We start from the raw sequence: 19,251 nt of genomic DNA on the forward strand, positions 1-19,251 counted from the left end.
CGTATCATCGTCGCGCATAAGTTAGCTCTCTATGTGCAGTCTCCAATCCACGACCTTCTATTCATCCTTAACATCAAAATTCAATTCAAAATAAAGTAAAAAGAAAAAGAAAATGGAAGAAGAGAAAGCAGCAGCGTACTACGATGAGCTAACACGTAAAGGCAGTGGCGCCGCTAGATTTAAACAAGGCCTTGGCTTTTCAGACGATAACCGGAACGACGTCGTACCGGAACGAGCTTCCGCTCTTCCTTCGTCATCATCTTCTTTTCTCAGCAGCTTTATTAAAGCTTCAGATAATTCATCTCATAATGTTCCGAAAAAAGTGCAAATTGAATCTATTCAGAATAAGCTTAAGAAAAAACCACCTAGGGTTTCAGATCACCATACAGATAATAGATATAGAAATTTAGACAGAGATAATAGAGATAGAGATAGAGATAGAGATAGATATAGAGATAGAGAGAGAAGAGAGAGGGATGGGGATAGGGATAGAGATAGAGATAGAGAGAGGGGAAGAAGGAAGAGGAGTAGAAGTAGAAGTGTATCGCCGTCTCGAAGAAACCGGAGGGACGACGATAGGAAGGAGAAAAGGGACCGGAAAATCGATTATGCGAAATTGATAGATGGATATGAACATATGGTAAAATACTAACTTTTAAAGATTTTGAGTTGTGATTACTACTGTAGTTTAATTAGTGTAATTTAGGTTTGTTTTTATGGAAATCGAAATGATATTTGTGCATTGCGATTTATGAATTCTTGATAGCATTGTTTATGTGTGTTTCACTCTACTCAATTATCCTGGCATATAATGGTTCACATCTTGGGACTTTTGGGCGTATGAAGCAACTATTATTTTTTAGAATGTGATGAAAAACAGTAGTTGTTGACGTTTTACTCTTTGTTGTTCACATTCTTGTTATATAATTACCAGCAATCTTGTGGATATGTAATGAAAAGTACTAGTAGTTGACATTTGGATATTTGGTGCTTGATGTTCTTATTGTTATTATTTAACCAGTTTTGTGAATATGCAAAAGGAAAACACTAGTAATTGACATTTTTGATATGTTTTGCTTGCTTTCTCAAAAATCAAATAATGGAATTTCTGTTGTGCAAGGACATAATTCATAATTGTGAAAAGATAAATGCAAAACAAAGATCAACATGCTTGACGCTGCGTTTCTAAAATCACTTGAGCTTCCTTTTAGAATAATTGATTGTTCGCCGTTTAAATCTTAGTTGATTATTCTTTAGGTTTGGCCGTTTAGGGAATAATTACCTGATTAGATGGTCATATTTTTATTGTTTATGCTTGTTATCAACCAAGAAAGCTAATGGAAGTTATACTCAGTTGTCCATAGTCGCTAGCTGCTGCCAGGTGTTATTTGTTCTGCTGTCTAAAGGGACTTACCAATGTGTCTTGTGTTGTGTTGTATATAGTCACCAGCGGAAAGGGTCAAAGCGAAGATGAAACTTCAGCTTTCTTCAACTGGTAAGTTAACTGTACATGAATATAGCTGATTATTGCTTTATTTTACTAACTCCTGCCAATATGGTGAAGACTTTGTTCCATTTCATTTCTGTAAATGGAATCCTCTTATTACGTTCGTTTATGATGTTTAGTTATACCCAAGTATTTGTTTTGTTCATTAAGCTATTGGTATTGATTTGTAATTAGGATTCCTTTATCTTTTTTTTTCTTTCATCAAATGTATGCGCCAATCTTGTGGAACATCTTTATAAAATGAAATTGTTGGTACAACATTATCTTTGTGAAAGTCCCTTAGTCACATCCTAAACTTTTTGCCCGATTATATATCTGCCTAAAATTTTTGTGTGTGTGTGTATCAGTCTGTGTGTTTTTTTGCATCGTTGATAACAAGTCTTTATGTTTTGTGTCGTTTGTAGCTAAACAGGATGAAGCAACTGGCATGGGCTCAGGATGGGAGAGGTTTAACTTTGACAAAGATGCCCCACTTGATGATGAAGAGATTGAAGGTTTAATTTTTATGAATATTTGCCTAGATATGTTTTGCACATTATTTATTTATTTGCTTTTGTTCATTACATGATCATGATTTTAACGCCATGAACATCTCTACCTCATCCTATCAAAATAACCACATCTGTGTGACACTTTATAAAAATATCATATTGACTTTTTGTCGGATGTCTAAGCCTTCAATACTGTATCTTTTTTTGAAAAAATCAAATAAAAGGAATCTTGCTGGTTCTTTTCTGTCTCACCAGCTTGTATCGTGTTAACAAAAAGCAGGTGATTCTTACTTGGATCATTTATAACAATGAAAACATAACAATTTTAATGAGATATCTTGGAAGGTGAAGTAGCAAAATTTTTATACTGAGGAGGAAGTATTACTGTATTAGATGTATGTACTAATTTTACTATTTTGCATCTTTCAGCTGCAGAAGATGATGGAGCCTTAGTGAAGCACATTGGCCAAACTTTTCGGTTTTCTGCTGTGGAGGTACACATGCATTTTACAATTTTTTTGTTCAAATGAACACATTGATAGTCAACGAGAGATGTTTTGAATAAAAAGTGTATGTTTTGGACATTATGAAGGCGAGAAGGGAGGAGAAGATTAAGGCTACTCATGATGAGGCTATGTTTGGAACTTCATCACTTGCACCACCTGTTGATTCAGATAGTGAAGCAGAAAGAAATGACCAGGCAAGAGAAAGTCCCGAGCCTGCCCCTGTTGCAAGTCTTATAAGTGATCAGGTGCGTGAGTATATGTACTTCAATTTAGAGGTGGCAATACTATCTGTCCTTCACTCTTAACTTAAGGAAGCTCGTGTCATGAGATGTTTGGTCAAGTCGACTCGTTTGCTCTATATAAAAGTGGTTTGATTTCAATTCAAATGAGTCAAATGGGCAAAGCCAAAAAAACATGTAAATTATTAAGGGATGGGTCAAACTAGTTGAAAATTGGTTCGAAATATGTTGACATGCCTAAAAACCTTCTAGATTGTTTTAGTTGAGAAATTATTGATTATAATCGTAATAATCTATCCCAACACTAACTAAAAAAAAAGAAAAAGATATTAAAACAGCATTTGTCGTTGTTCTGCCCAACTTGGCCCAACCCGTTTTGACTAGTATTGAAAACATTTGTATTTTGATATGAACCTGTTTTGATTCATAACTCAATTTACATGTGTTTAACATATTGCCTATTACCAAATTGGGCCTAATGATGTGGATTTTATTGCCATAGGTTCGGTCAGCGCAACAAGGCTCGTGGCGTGACCGTATCCGCAAAGCGTAATTGAGGATGATTGCTGAATCTTTTGATTTTATATAAAGTTTAATTTAATTTGTAGTTCGCAGCTTGTATTTGTTACAAAATGAAATGCTGACAGTTTGAAAACTCTTCTTTCATGGTATTCATTGTGCGACATATTTGGGAGAATTGACAAAATTAAGTTACATTAGTGTTACTTTGTTTTTGGCTTTTGCACAGTTTCAAATAGTACGGAAATGATGCAAATGTTGTTTCGGAAAGGGTGAAATGATAAATCCATTTAAAATAATAGCCTAAAAATTCTTGTAACTATTAGACGAACTGACGAAGACATGTTGAAAAATCAAGGGGTTAGATTAAGAAATAGAACATTAAAACTAGTAGAATCTGTATGCCACAATTTTATAGTTTTAGGAAGAATTTTAGCTTAATCTAGAAGGACTTTTAGGTTAATTATATACGGAGTATCATTTTCCAAAGGAGTTCCACTGTTCGGATTTGATTCATAATTTTGCAAAGTCTTTTTTTTTTCATTTCTAGGAAGTAGGAACTGACGAACTGTGATCCTTTAAAATACACTAGATAAGGAAGAAATAGAATGATAATTCTGCAACAACATGAAAGTATGGTGATGTTTGGTAATAAAATTTAACTTTATATTTTTATTTTGTTCTTAGTAAAAACAAATTGTTTTGAATGTTTAAAAAAAGTCTACGAGTCGGACGCGGTGTAACATAAGCCCGTTGACACGTAAGTTTAAGTCCGTCTAGAAGCTTAGCATATTTTCTTTCTTCTGGCTTTGTGGCTGACTTGATCAATGGCCAAATTTGTGACTTAAAATCGCACTAAAATAATAATTAGAAGCTTTAACTGATGGAATATCTAAACCTCGATCTTTTGTTGATACTATTTCTTTAGTGACGTTCAAGTTGCTAATATAATATCTTTAATATTTTTATATAATAACAAAATAATTATAATGGTGGCCTTTTTATTAGTAACTCAAGTACGACTGTACGAGTATAACTTAAGAGTGTCCAGTGGATAACTTTCACATTGTTTTCAATGGATAAACCAATTTGATAATGAATTTTAAATATGCTTTTGAAGTGATTATAGTGATGTAGATATAAATTGTTATAAGATGAATATTTTCATAATAACTATTTAACTTTTACAACAAAATAAAATCAATATATTTATAGCTGTTACTTGAGTGTTATCTAAAGGGGTTTCGGTTAATGGGCATGATACGGAAGAATGGGTTTATTACCATTTGGATTGTTTGATTGATATGTTTTGTTTTAAAATATGGGAATTAAACTCACAATTTAAAGTTCCGAGTGAAATTGGTCTTGTATTTTCTATTTAAAGATTTTCGTATGTTTTTGGTCTCTAATATCTTGCTAGACGGTCCTATTTAATAGTAATATTCTTGTCATTAAAAAAAGGCACCTAAATAAGTTTGTCATTCTTTAAAAAAAAGCGCTTTAATTAGTATTATGGTTTGCCGTTTTTAATACAAAAGTCACCGTAATAAGTTATAGGATAAAACTTGAGTGATTAATATAACGTTGAGTTAGTTTATTTAAATATTAAGTTGTTCCCTTCCATAAGACCAAATCCGTGAAAGTAGGAGTGATGACCAAGTATGTAAAAAAAAAAAGGAGTGATGACCAAGTCATTACCATTGGAGGCCTTTCTTAAAGGAGACACTTTTCTAAAGGGTGAAACTAACCCAAAACGCCGCCAAGTTATCCAATATTAACGCGTAATTAACACATTTTACCAACTCTGAACTCTCTATATATACATTCAATACACAATTTTTTATAGTATAATTCTCATTTCTAACCAATAAACACATATACATTTATCACCAGAAACACACATACCTTACACAATCACGTTCATTTCAAGACTAAAACACAATTTGAAAGAAATTAGGTGATGGGGAACTTGGGAAAGCAACCTATGGGCATTGGAGGATGCGGTCATAAGACTAGCGGACCTTCTTTTGACAACCTTCCGGCAAACCGATGGGAGATTAAGAAAAAAATATTGAAAGAACTAACATTTGGAGACGGGAAACAAATCACCAAGTGTGGGGGTGGAGATGGAGGCAAACATCCAAGAAGCAGATGGCAGATAAAGAAGAAACTACTCAAACAACTGTTTTCCGTGACGAGTGTTTAGCATAAATAGTGTATACGATTCATGAGTTTAAATTCCATTGACACTTTAGCGTAAGAAAATAAATTCCGGGTGATTAGCTTTTTCCACTTTGTATTTTGTTATTTGATTCTATTTAGCAAAATAACAGCTCAAAAGGGCTCTAACGTGAGAAGGCACGTTTCATGTACTTGTATGTTTATAAATGATATATACACAAGTCTATATGGATGTCGTATACAACTAAACTCGAAACTCAAAACTAAAAAGTATTGAATTTTATACAAAAAACTTCAGAATTGAAGCAATATGCACTAGCCTTTGCTCACAACAAAGATCAACATAAAATTAAAAATCAGAAAGAATACAAGTTGATATCTGGATGAAGCTATCAACTAGAATATATTGTAAAAATAAAAATTACACAAGATAGTCAAACTACTAACTAAAACAAAATGAATGAGGAATCTTTCCAGGTCCTATTTCTAAACACAAAATTGTGTTAGATCTTTACTAGAAATTTTCGTATTTCATGCACTAAATGGAAAAGAGGGAGGATGCATACCTAAATAGAGAGACACAAGAGCAGTAACTGTATATTATGAAGAGAAATTTCCAATGTCCACGGGAGGGAGACCACGTTGTGCACGTTTAATTGATTGAAGAAGACCTTTTGCTTCTTCTTTCTCCTGCAATTACAATTAAAATGTGTCAAATAAGTTTACACAGCTTTCACCTTTAGGGGATTGGGTTTACCAAATTTTGTTAAAGGGGGTTTCAGCTTAATGTTTTTTTACAAAAAGAATAACGCTTTCCATAGAAATTATTTAGTAAGTATGACTACAAACAGTATATAATGTTCAGCAATAACAGATTCTTCTAGAACAAAGGATTCAAAGCTTGTTGAACCCTCTGAAAAACTTTTTGGGCAACTTTTAACCTAATTTCTTTTATGAACCTCCTCTCTTATTTATTTTTTTCAATTTTGAACTTGCCCAATTAATCAGTTTGACCAACAGCATTGCCCGGAGAGACTAGTTCTTTTTATATCCATAAACAAATAGATCAAGAACGTATGTTAAAATGGTTAAGAAAACAAATGCAAAAATTATGAAACTTACAGGGCCATTATAATCAAGAATACGAGTGCAATACACTTCAGCTTCTTCATATCTTTTCTGAGCTCTGTAATGCTTAGAAAGAAACAGAAGAGCTTGAACCATATTTGGTCCTTCTCGTTCTTCATCTTCCATTCTTTCCAAATCTTTCTTATAATAGAATGCAGCCTCTTCAATTTGCCCCAGCTCATTGTGCAGCTGAGCTAGCTTATTAAGAGCAATCGCTTCTCTATCATTACAGCCAGCCGCCCTTCTATAACACTTTATTGCCTCCTCAAGCATACGAAGTTGGTCTGTTTCATAGCAATGGGCCATAGCTATCCACAACCGAGAATCATTAGGCTGCAAAGACACTGCTTTCTTAAAATAATGAAGCGCATAATAGGGCATTCCCATCATCTCATAAGCTTGTCCTAGCCCATACCATGCGCGATAGTCACACGAGTTTATATCTACAGCACGTCTGTAAGCATCAACAGCAGCTGGGGTATTTTTCATCTCAACATACTCATGCCCCATCAAGGTCCATGCAGATAAATACCTTTTATTTAACTTAAGTGCCCTCCTAAAATACATAACTGATTTCTCATGAAGTCCCTTTAAGCTGTAGTAATTCCCGATAATGCAACAGGACTCGGGTCGGTATTTATCCGTCATAAAAACTTGGTGAGCAAGATAACTTAAGCCCGAACAGCATTCTTTTGCATACAGCACATTAGAGTACATGTCCATGTCGTCAACACGATATGGGTCGATTCTAAGAAGTTCTTCAAAGATAGCCTCAACCTGTTCAAACTCCCGCATATTGTATTGGGCTTTAGCAATTTGGGCTTTAATGTAGTTACTAAACCTAAAAGTTGTTTGCAAGTACTGGTACTTACGTAAGGACGCATTGTACATCCGTAATTCATGATACGTGATTGCAAGAAAGAAGTCTTTCATCCAATGATTATTAAGTGTAAGACTGTTAAGTGTCTCGATTGTAGTGCATAGGGATTGCAACTCTAACCAAGCACTCCAGTTCCATGGATAGCTGTTAACAGACTCAACAAGTACGGTTCGAGCAAGATTCTCGTTACCTTTTTCTTTAAGAACAAGACCATATAAGTAAAGGCCAAAAGGGTCAATTGTCCCATTTTTAAAAACTGCAGATAAGTCTCGTTCTATGGACGCCAGTTCCCTATTCGCAGCCTCACTCTTACCCAAAGGTCCCTCGAGTTCGATGGTTTCTTCTTCTTTTCGTTTTTCACCAGCCTGAAAGAACCAACAATCAAGTATAAGCAACACATATAAGCCACTTTACCTTAATAGAGATATAGTTATATTAGGCTCGAGAAATAAGTAAAACAGTATTCCTTCAGCATATACACTTCCGTAAGATCTTTTGTTGAACTTTCAGAAAAGAAGGAAAGAAGAACCAACTAATATTAGCAGCTATTTATAATGATGTAATTATAGGGAATACTTAAAAAAAATGGATACATAATAAAATAAATTTATTTTTGGAGTCATGGAATGATTATAAAACAAATTAAATGGTATGAACAAGACCTGTTCAATGCTAATGATGTACATTGCAGAACAGATATAACTATATATGTTGCAAATGGAATAAATTGTATAACTTGCCAGTTGCCAAGTAAAGGTTATGAAGATCGGTAACAAGATCTAGAAAGAATAGGTTCATCCGTTCATTCATGACTTATAAGGATCACCAGATGAATATAAAAGATGATGTTAATTGTCAACTAATGAAGCAACAAACACCTTTGTTTACCTTTTATTAGCATCGTTTTTACATATATATGATTGATTACCTATGGAACAGAAACCTGCTTTTCTTTCTAGAACTTAAATAACCAAGGAGTGAACTATCGATGGATTTTGCGCATCATGTTGACACTATTGTCTTCAGCCTCTACCTCCTAGTACTCGGTGAAGCATAAAAAGACAATGGGAATGGTAGAAGGAAAACAAGGAAACAGGAAGAGATCAAGAGTCATTAGAATGACTCATTTTTGCATTCATAATTATGATCAATCACAACATCTTGATTACCATATGCATCAATAACTACATGCCATCGTGAACTTGAGCATATTTTTTCTTGTTTCTCACAGCTTTGTGCTACTGACCCAGATTTAAATGTTTGCCAAAGTGATTTGTACAAAACTTTTGATTCATACACAAATCTGCAGGATATGGGTATTGTTGTTTTAATTCATACACAAACAATTACTCGAGTGTGGACTATTTTACCTTAACAAACCAATACTGAAACAGAGTATTGTAAGGTAGCATAGTCCAAAACAAATTATGGGTGTCCCCAAACACCGCTTTTATTGTTATGCGTTAATCAAACCTGGTTAAATCCAAATCGAATCAATTTTCCTTTAATAATATATTTGAACTACAAAACTCTGTTTGTTAAAGTACCGCACACTAACTCAGACATTCACAACTACATCTTCTAAACTAAATCACCCCCTAGCATCGACTTACTTACTAGCATTTCATCAAACGCTTGGCGGGCAAAAAAAAAGAACATTTCAACACATAAAAAAAACACACACAAACATTCTATCGATTGAAAGACGTTTCAGCAAGAAAACGTACCAAATAAAGAGCGTAACATCTCAAGAACAAAGCTTTTTTCCCCTTTTGATCACCCAAAACATGAGCAGCCCTCCTATACTCCCTGCAATCAAAATACGATTTCGCAAGTAAATAAATATCCAAATCGACAGCCTCATTCTCCCCCACAGCCTCATTTTCCTCCTCGAGCAACGGAGTAGACACGTAAGAGGTTCCAGCAACCGGAGTACAAGTAACCTCATCGGTGGCACGAAAACGACGCCGTATGCTTGAACAATCACGCTGCAATAATCTTGTTTGTGAAGGTGGATACTTTTCTGGATCTTGTTCAATACCCACCAATTGTTCTGCAGCCCTAATTATATATATAATCCACACACACATATATTATTATATTAGAGTTGAAATTAAAAAAATTGGTAAAAGGGTTTTAAAATTGAAGAAAAAGGGTGTCAGAAAATGCAAACCATTTGGATGAAGAATAGAGACAGCGATCTGTAAGTTGACGGATTGCAGCTCTGAGTTCATTCCGGCAAGTTTCTTTTGTTACACCCATCGCTCCCACTGTTTTGTTACACCCAGCGTGTTTGTGTGAAAGTGTGTGTGTTTTTTTGAAATTGTTGAGTGATATGAGTGAGGTGGCGGTTTTGGTGAGTTTTTTACCTATGAATTGCTTGTCTATCTTCAATCTTCATAAAAAAAATTTAAATAATGAGAAAAAAAACTTTTAAAAGTATTTTATTTCACCTAATTATTAGTTATAAAAAATTATTTATTTTAATAATAAAGTTTTCTCTAAAACTTTTTTCAAGACAAAACTCAAAGAAACATGTCAATTTAAAAAAAAAAAAAAAAAAACTTTAGAACCCAATGATATCAATTTCTTAAAAACTTGTAAAAAAAAATAGTTTTGTATCAACCTACATTGGAGATAACCTATTACCTACTTGTAAATGTTAAGGGAATAAGTCACGTTTGGTTCACATAATGTTTTGAAAAAAATAAAATATATCAAAGGAATTAGAATTTAAAAAAATGAAAATGTGACGGAATGTTTTTGAGTTTTTAAAAATTCAAGTGTTCAAAGAAATGAAAATCATTCATCCATTCCCAATGAATGAAAATTCCATCAAATGATGAAATATTTACATTTGTACGGAATAAGATTCTTCCTTCTTTGAACAATCAACACACTAAAGAATAAAGTTTAATTTCAATTCCATTAGATTTCATTAAATTATATAAACCAAACACGACCTTAACGTATACCATACATTAATGTGTTCGTGTTAAAGAAACTTTTTAACTAACAAATATACATTTAAAGTCTTAAGAAAACCCTTTAATGGTCCAACTTTTAGTTGGCATATCCTAAAACCTAAAAAGACGGTGGCTAAACCAATTTGAGTTGGTTATTTTCAATATGTATATCACGATGCTCATGTAATATGGATGGCGATGTGGTGATGATAATGACGATGTTGAGTGATATAGGTAAATGCTATAAAGGGATTAGTGTCTACCAATAATTGTAAAACAACCCCTAAATTATTTTTTTTTTAAATCACAAGAAAAAAAAAATTAAATTATAACCTGATGGTTGATTTCATCTTACTTTTAAAATTTTACCTCATTATTAAATGAAAGCAAGTTGCTGGAAATAAAACCATAAATAATGTAATATTGAAGTTATTTTTAGAAATAGAATAATTATCTATACTTCTATACTATTTATACTATATTATAAAAAGAATAACATTTTATTTTTAGAAGTGTTCAAAAATATGTAATATTTTCACTTAACACTCTTGAAAATATTTTTTTCACCTACAGTAACCATTAACATTAATGATTAAATTACACTATTTATCATTTATCTTTTAAAATATATCCATTAACTTTTACATCAATTATTTACACCACTTGACGTCTCATCTACCACAAACAGTAGCCCCACCACCACATCGTCGCCGCTACGTTCACCGCTGCATTGCGTAGGTAACGTGCTTGTTTATGTTTTATAATTTTCATGGTTAAGAAAAAAGGTGGTTGAACACCAGTTTTACATGCTGGAGGTCTCGCAAAAAGACATTTCAAGGAATTCACAAATAAAAACGGGTTTGAGTCTTGCAGATGGGGTATGGTTTTATCTCAATTAAATTTCATGCCTTCGGGCGGTTTAGTTGGGGTTTTTTTCTCTTACTAAGTACTGAGGGTGATGGGGCTCTCTACGCGGACCCAGTTAAGACAACGTAAGCTAGATCCCCTGTTGCAAGTAAATGATCTACATTTAAAAAAAAGTGAACAATATTAAAGACGAATAAAAAAATGATCTACATTTAGCAACGAATAATATAACAATAGTATAGATATAGATATAGATAGGTATTTTAGGGTATTTTTAGAATATTGAAAAAATTGTTTAAATTTCTAAAAATAGATTTGTAGTTTGTATTATAAGGGGTATAGAAGGGTAAGTTTAAAACTTTAGAGATAAGGTGAAAATATTTTGAGAAAAATAAATATACTTAATATCTTAACCTATCATCTTTATAAGGAGGTATTAGATATTAACAGTTGAATTAAATACTTAGTTTGCTTAAAAAAACTTTTAAGTAGATTAAATTAACTCTTTTCTTTTTGAAGGATTTTAAAATTAACTCTTAAATACTTTTTTGACAGTTAACTCTTAAATACTTGTTTCAAAATTGTAATTTCATTATGCTCGACGCTAATGAACAATGCCACTGCCACGTAATACTGTTCCATTAGTCCACTTACGCCTGCATTATTATTCGGTTGCTATTCTGATTTTACTATATTGGATTCTGTTAAAGTTTTTTTCTTTCGGTTTGCACAGTTTTTTTGCTTTTGTGTTATCTTCAATTGGATCATCTTATGCCATGTATCACTATCTAGATTTTGTCATTTCGGATCTCGTTTGGGGTTTTTTCTTTCGATTTTTCTTGGTTTTTCTCATAGTTTTTTTGCTTTTGTCTTCTCAACTAACATATTGAAAACTTTACTCAAACATTTTGTTTTTTCCTTTCTTTTTGCTTTCTTCGTTTCATTACACAAACTAAATGTATGTATTTGATATTGCAACTTTTTGATGTAGTTTTTTTAGTTTTCTCGCACAAATATTTTTTGTTTTTTTAAGTTATTATTGATTTTTTAACACGTTTTCTCTTTTGGATTTTTAAAGAGGTTCAATGCAATTTAACGAAACTGTTTAAACACAACCATTGAAGCCCTGTAAAACAGGGCCCAAACCTTCTAGTTTTCATTAAAGATCCTTTTTTGTTTCTTGAGTTGGTGGGCCAAACACAGCATAGGTGTAAAAACCTTTTGTTTCTAATTCCCTTCGAACGAAAAATAAATAGAGTTTAACTGGATTTTGATGATTCAACATGTAACGATCTTTGGTGTTTGTTGGAATAAAAAAAATAGTAGAAAACTATTAGTATTTTTTCCGTGCATTGCAACGGGATTTAAAAAACGTTATTAATACATGTGGTATACTTCTTTATTACGTACTTTTGTACATGATGATTATGTGTAAAAAATAATATAAAAATAAGTTAGTTGTGAAATAGTTAAAATTTATATTTATGTATCAATATATTTTTTTAACTATAAAATATTTAATTTATTTGATTAAGCACTTTTATTCAATCATTTTATGAAAACAATGAATAATGAAAATCGATTACTATAGGACTGATGATCAAATGTTTAAAAAAAGTAATTCATAATTAATAATTAAGATTAAGTGTTAATCGACATTCTATTTCTTAATTTTTCCAAACTATTCTTTGTAAACTTAGTGATAAGTTTCTCATGATAAATAAAAAAAAAAAAAAACTTTTAAAAGATGTTAATAATAATAATAATAATAATAATAATAATAATAGTATATAGCTAGAGAAGTAGGAGCCCAAATAATATCTCGGGTTCCTACTAATTTCTTATAAATTCTATTAGTTTTTAATGGAAGTGATGTATATTATAAAAAAAAATAAAATAACAATAATAATAACAATAATAATAATAATAATAATAATAGTTGGCATACTTGTATGTTTTGTATAAAAAAAATGATTATCAATATAATCATATGTTTAAAATTCAACCTAAAACCTTTAGAATTGAACACGTGAAATGCATCAAGTATCTTTCCTAATTTTATCATTTGATTCTTCCATATGTCATCATCTTATGATTAGATTGATGTTTAGGCACATAAGTTAAGTTGATTTATCATTATCCTTTGCATGATTTACTAATTTGGTCAAATCAAATAAAAAAACACATCTATCTATATGTATTCTATAATTTATAATCTATATTTCTATACTACTTTATAATGATTATAGCCCCTTGTTGAAAAAAAGAATTGCAAAATTACCCAAATATCCTTTATTTGTCTGCCAACTTCATTTCCTTTCGTACTCCCAATGAGAAAGAACCTTTGATGATATACACTTCACTTCAATCAAGATTTCAAAATCAAAATTTAAACCATATCTCTTTCTATTCTGTAAAACTCATTTTTCCCATGAATTCGAAATTGGTACTACAATTCATTAGGTCTTTTTTACTGATTTTTTCTTCCAATATAAAAAAGAAGCAAATATTTAATTTCAAATAAGCAATCAAAGGTTTATATAATTATTTGCAATTAAAGGTTTCTTGCATTGGTACAGTGGCAAAGGAATGGACGAGATGGAGTTTACTGAGGCAAAATGCAACATGAATGATTTGGTTTCAGAATATCAGCAGTATTAAGATGCCACAACTGACGAGGAGGTAGAGTATGAAAGTTAATTATGCCTCAAAAGCGCAACAATGGATGTTGGATATGTGGGAAGGTAGTGGAATTTTATTAATTTGTGTTATGTTATATATAAAACTGAAATAAATTAGTTTAAAGTTTAAAAGGTATTCAATCAATTAGCCTAAAAGTTAGAAATTTGGGCTTTCTTTGTATTTGTTCTTTTTAAGTTCAAATTAAATTGGCATCCTTAAAAATTCCTTTGCAATTTTAGTTTTTGTTTGATTGAAGGCTTTAGAAATTGCATTATGGATTAAAGTTGCAGTCGCCGTACTAGGGGTTGAATACGACAAGATATTTGTAAGAAGGAACAAATACAAAGAAAGCTTACATTCGTCTTAATCGATATTTTAAAGGACTAGCACTAATTATGATAAAGAGAATCTGACTTGCATTGATTCTAGCCCCCCAAAAAATTCTTATGCTTCATATATAATACACACCAGGTTTGCTTTAGCTTATGCTTCCACCTTAATTTTGTGTTTTAAAAGGAGTCCAGATTATCTTGGAAGTTAGAAGTAAAAAAAAAAAGAGTTAAATGCAAGAATGATCCCTGTGGTTTGTAAGTTTTTGCAAATGTAGTCCCTCTCTTGATTTTTTAGCAACGATGGTCCCTGAAGACATTTTTCAGTTGCAACAGATGTCCCATTCTAACGGAACCGTCAAATAATGTCGTTAAGTTTTCCATGTGAGTAGCACGTGAGGGGTATTAATGTCTTTCCACCTACACAAACATAGGGATATTTAAAATTATCCATGCATATCCGAACCTGTTATCCGAAAATCTGATCTTGTTTTATTCGAATAGTCGGTACCCTTTATTCCAGACTTATATTCGGATAGTGACTTTTGAAAAAGTTTAAGAATTTTAATATTTTTTTTTCTTATATCCGAAATATCCAAAAATGTAAAAAAATATCGGAAAAAGATTATTTTCAATATCCGAAAATATGCTAAATTTTACGAAAATATCTGAAACTTAGTCTCCATATGAAAATATCTATGATATTTATTTTTTTCTAAAAGTCAGATACTTCGGATATCCGAAAACTTTGAATATAATTTTGACTATGTTCGGATATTGAAATCCTTTATTCGAAATTTTGGGAGGATATCCAAGTTTCAACTATCCTATTTTTAACTATTCGAACTTTCGCATAGTGAATTTCAATATCCAAACTTTTCGAATATTCTTGGATATTTTCGAATACCCAAGGTTTTTCAAAAATTATTTTCCGGATCTGAAATTTAGGGATATCCGAAGTGTGAATATCCGACTTTTCAGATCAAATCTTTAGATTACAAGGTCGGATACGAATACTTTTGAACACCTTGTGTTTGTGTAGGTAAAAGGACATTGATACCCCTCACGTGCTACTTACATGGAAAATTTAACGGCACTAATTAACGGATCCGTTAGAGAAGGACTGCCGTTGCAGCTGATACATGTCTTCAGGGACCACCGTTGCTAAAAAATCAAGAGAGGGACTACCGTTGCAAAAAGCGTCAAACCACGGGGACCATTCTTGCATTTAGGGTTTCCCATTAGGTGATTAGAATTAAAGAGACTTATAATTCACATCACACAAAACACCAAGGGGGCTAAGTATAAATGTTATGTATATAAATATAACATAATTAAGGCATTAGTGACTAATCACATGCAAGAATGGTTTCATCATTTGTGCCCAAAGGTCAAATATGATTCTCGTGTTGCGTTTTCTTTTCTTTTTGCATAATAAACACTTAACATATTAATTCTGCCCAAAGGTGATTTAATATGTTATGTGTGGCAAAAGGAACTCCTTTTCATGCATAATATACACGATGCTTAATTTTGTGCCCAAAGGTCAAAAGATAAATGTTGTGTTGCACGAACCTAAAGCTCATGTTTTTTTGCTTAGATATTAGTTACTTCTGCCCAAAGGTGATGTAACATCTAAGTGGAGCCTAATTTTAGCTTATGGTTTTGGTGTTTACTATAAGCGTACTTATCACTTGCTTCATTAATATAATGGTCACAGTCTCATAACTTTAGGAACATTAGGCATACTTAATTTAGTTCCATTACTCTAAGAGACCTCACTTAGTCCGCTTTACACAGCTAACTACGTCACTATAAATAACCTTCTTTAACTCGTATCGTAAGTTCATATCCTCTTTATCTCCACTGTCAGTACCTAACTTTGGCATTGAGCTACTCACTGGCGCGAACTATGCTTCTTGGAAGGATCAACTAATGCTGACTCTAGGCATGTTAGATTACGACCTTGCCTTTCGCCAGGATGAACCTGCTGCCATTACTGAGCAATCCACTAGGGAGCAGAAGGCGGCTTATGATAGATGGGAAAAGGCGAATCGCTTATCACTTATGCTGGTCAAGAATACAATCCACCTCAGCATCCGAGGAGCAATTCCTGATTCTGACAAGGTGAAGGAATACCTCAAATCTGTAGAGGATCATTTCAAGGGATCATCGAAGGGGCTGGCAAGTAATTTGATGTTGCAAATGCTTACTCTGAAATATGATGGTAGCAGTGGTGTTCGTGAACACATCATGAAGATGACTGACATGGCTAATAAGCTTAAGAGCCTTGAAATGGAAGTGTCGGATAACTTTCTTGTGCACTTCATCATGACATCCTTACCTGCTCGTTTTGACACCTTCAAAGTGAATTACAATGCTATGAAGGATAAGTGGTCAACGAGTGATCTAATTTCGATGTGTGTGCAAGAGGAGGAACGCCTCAAACTGGCACAGCCTGAGTCTGTTCATCTTACCACCACTGCTAATTCTAAGAAAAGGAATGGTAGATCTGGTAATTCTGGTAATAAGAATGCAAATAAAGTCCCTAAGACCAATCCTGGTGCAGTTGTTTCTAGCTCTAATCCCTTGAGTGGCAAACTTCATTGTAAATTATGTCGTGCAAATGGGCACACTCAGAAAAATTGCCCTAAATTCAAGGAATGGCTAGCTAAGAAAGGTAACGTACTTTATGCAATATTTGATTCTTTTATGACTGATGTACCTATTAATACATGGTGGGGTGACTCTGGTTCTATGGTTCATGTGACCAACTCAATGCAGGGATTCCTTACAATCCAGAAGCTACCAAAGGCCAAAGAAAGCTTAGAGTTGGAAGTGGTGATCTCTTAGATGTCGAAGCCATGGGAACTTTAATTTTACATATGAGTACTGGAAAGACTATTAGACTAGTAGATACCTTATATGTACCGAGAATTACTCGGAATCTTGTATCTATTGGTAAACTTGATCTTGAAGGTTATGTAATGATTCATGGTAGCGGCAAGATTGCTATTACTTTAAATAATGAATTGCTTGGTCGTGGTTTTTGGATGGATTACTGTATAAATTAGAACTAGATCATAAATTTTCCCAGTCTTTGTTGTCTCTTAATGTTGATGATGTAACTAAAACAAAGACAAAATCACCTAAGAAATTGGAGAATTCCTCTATGTTGTGGCATAAACGTCTTGGCCACATCTCACAAGATCGCATGAAACGACTCGTGAAAGATGGAATCTTACCTTCTCTCGATTTCAGTGATTTTGAAACATGTATTAAGTGCCTTAAAGGCAAAATGGCTAAAGGAAACAAGAAAGGAGCCACTAGGAGTTCCAACTTGTTGGAAATAATACACACTGACATTACCGGCCCTTATTCCACATCAATCATTGATCATACATCATTTATTACATTCATTGACGATTATTCGCGTTATATGCACTTGTATTTAATTAAGGAAAAATCTGAGTCTTTACAAACTTTTATTGATTATAAAACTATGGTTGAAAACCAACTCGATCGTAAAATAAAAGTTGTAAGATCAGATAGGGGAGGTGAATATTATGGCAGACATACTGACATTGGTCAAGCTCCTGGTCCTTTCCATAATTATTGCAAAGACCATGGCATTATTAACCAATACACCATGCCTGGTTCTCCTCAACAAAATGGTGTTGCTGAAAGAGAAACCGAACCTTAATGGACATGGTGAGAAGTATGCTTGCCAACACCAACTTACCTAATTCCTTTGGACTGAGGCCTTAAAAACAGCCGTTCATATACTCAATAGGGTTCCATCCAAATCTGTCCCTAAAACTCCTCATGAGATTTGGACAGGTAAGAAACCAAGTCTAGCATATATGAAAGTATGGGGCTGTCCTGCCGAAGCTAAAATCTATAACCCAAACCTAAAGAAATTGGACCCTAACACCATTACATGTTTCTTTGTTGGTTATCCAGATAACTCAAAAGGTTATCGGTTTTACTGTCCTACCCATACTACTTCCATCACTGACACGCAACATGCTACTTTTCTTGAGAACTCGGAGATCAGTTGGAGCACGACAAATCATAACTTGGATTTGCATGAAGTACAAGATGAGGGGGGAAACCACTCGTCGGTTATTAGTCCTCCGATAATTCCTCTTGTACCCAACGCTGCTCAAACCACTGATCAACCTTCTCCTAATCACAATGCTGCTAATATCAATGATCCTCCTTCTCCTAATCAGAATCCTCCTCCTAATCATAATGTTGATGCTGCGAATAATGAAGGACCTTCCGTTACAGAACCCGAAATTCAGCTTAGAAGATCATCCAGGCAACGAAGGGCCACAAATTTTGATGATTATGTCACCTTCTTAGCTGAAGATGAGGACATTGGAAAGCTTACTGATCCTACCTCTTATCAAGAAGCCATTAATAGTGACCAAGCCTCTAAATGGAATGACGCCATGATTGAGGAGCTTAATTCCATGAAACATAACGACGTTTGGGATTTGGTTGAACTTCCTGAAGGATCCAAACCAACAGGTTGTAAATGGGTCTTCAAAACCAAACTAGACCCGAATGGAAATGTTGAACGCTATAAGGCTAGACTGGTTGCAAAAGGCTATACTCAAAAGGCTGGAATTGATTATCAAGAGACCTTTTCTCCTGTGTCTCGTAAAGATTCCCTAAGGATCGTCATGGCACTAGTAGCTCATTTTGATCTTGAGTTACATCAGATGGATGTCAAGACCGCTTTTCTTAATGGAGACTTGGAAGAAGACGTATACATATAGCAGCCTGAAGGATTCATTCCAAAAGGTAAAGAGCACATGGTCTGCAAGTTGAAGAAGTCCATATATGGGTTGAAAGTTGAAACAAGCGTCACGTCAATGGTACCTTAAGTTCGATGAAGTCATGAAAGGACAAGATTTCTTAAAGAATCCAGTGGATCAATCCACCTAT

General features: G+C 33.4%; 2 protein-coding genes across 2 annotated transcripts; one reads left to right on the plus strand and one right to left on the minus strand.

Annotated features, from left to right (window-relative positions):
• Positions 1–3,468, plus strand: LOC122579153 (zinc finger CCCH domain-containing protein 13). Its single transcript, XM_043751265.1, has 6 exons — positions 1–640; positions 1,444–1,495; positions 1,912–2,001; positions 2,428–2,492; positions 2,591–2,749; positions 3,246–3,468. The coding sequence occupies exons 1-6, from the start codon at positions 113–115 to the stop codon at positions 3,294–3,296; spliced, it is 945 nt and encodes a 314-aa protein (XP_043607200.1). The 5' UTR covers positions 1–112; the 3' UTR covers positions 3,297–3,468.
• Positions 3,469–5,821: 2,353 nt separating this feature from the next.
• On the minus strand, positions 5,822–9,769 carry LOC122579580 (anaphase-promoting complex subunit 8). The gene is made up of 4 exons (XM_043751767.1): positions 9,625–9,769; positions 9,179–9,512; positions 6,566–7,816; positions 5,822–6,133 (listed from the first exon to the last, which is right to left on the minus strand). Exons 1-4 carry the CDS (start codon positions 9,711–9,713, stop codon positions 6,044–6,046), a joined length of 1,764 nt encoding a protein of 587 aa, XP_043607702.1. The 5' UTR covers positions 9,714–9,769; the 3' UTR covers positions 5,822–6,043.
• Between the last annotated feature and the right edge of the window lie 9,482 nt (positions 9,770–19,251).

This window comes from Erigeron canadensis, chromosome 8 (genome assembly GCF_010389155.1).
Source record: "Erigeron canadensis isolate Cc75 chromosome 8, C_canadensis_v1, whole genome shotgun sequence".
In the NCBI taxonomy this organism is placed as follows: Eukaryota; Viridiplantae; Streptophyta; class Magnoliopsida; order Asterales; family Asteraceae; genus Erigeron; species Erigeron canadensis.

What these genes read in the sequence shown, in the direction of transcription:
- LOC122579580 (XM_043751767.1), bottom strand. Translation starts at nt 9,713, where the DNA reads ATGGGTGTAACAAAAGAAACTTGCCGGAATGAACTCAGAGCTGCAATC. An exon ending in CTCTATTCTTCATCCAAATG is followed by an intron (nt 9,513 to 9,624) that starts GTTTGCATTTTC and finishes ATATATAATTAG; the next exon opens with GGCTGCAGAACAATTGGTGG. An exon ending in TTCTTGATTATAATGGCCCT is followed by an intron (nt 6,134 to 6,565) that starts GTAAGTTTCATA and finishes TTGTAATTGCAG; the next exon opens with GAGAAAGAAGAAGCAAAAGG.
- LOC122579153 (XM_043751265.1), top strand. Translation starts at nt 113, where the DNA reads ATGGAAGAAGAGAAAGCAGCAGCGTACTACGATGAGCTAACACGTAAA. An exon ending in ACTTCAGCTTTCTTCAACTG is followed by an intron (nt 1,496 to 1,911) that starts GTAAGTTAACTG and finishes TGTCGTTTGTAG; the next exon opens with CTAAACAGGATGAAGCAACT. An exon ending in TGATGATGAAGAGATTGAAG is followed by an intron (nt 2,002 to 2,427) that starts GTTTAATTTTTA and finishes TGCATCTTTCAG; the next exon opens with CTGCAGAAGATGATGGAGCC.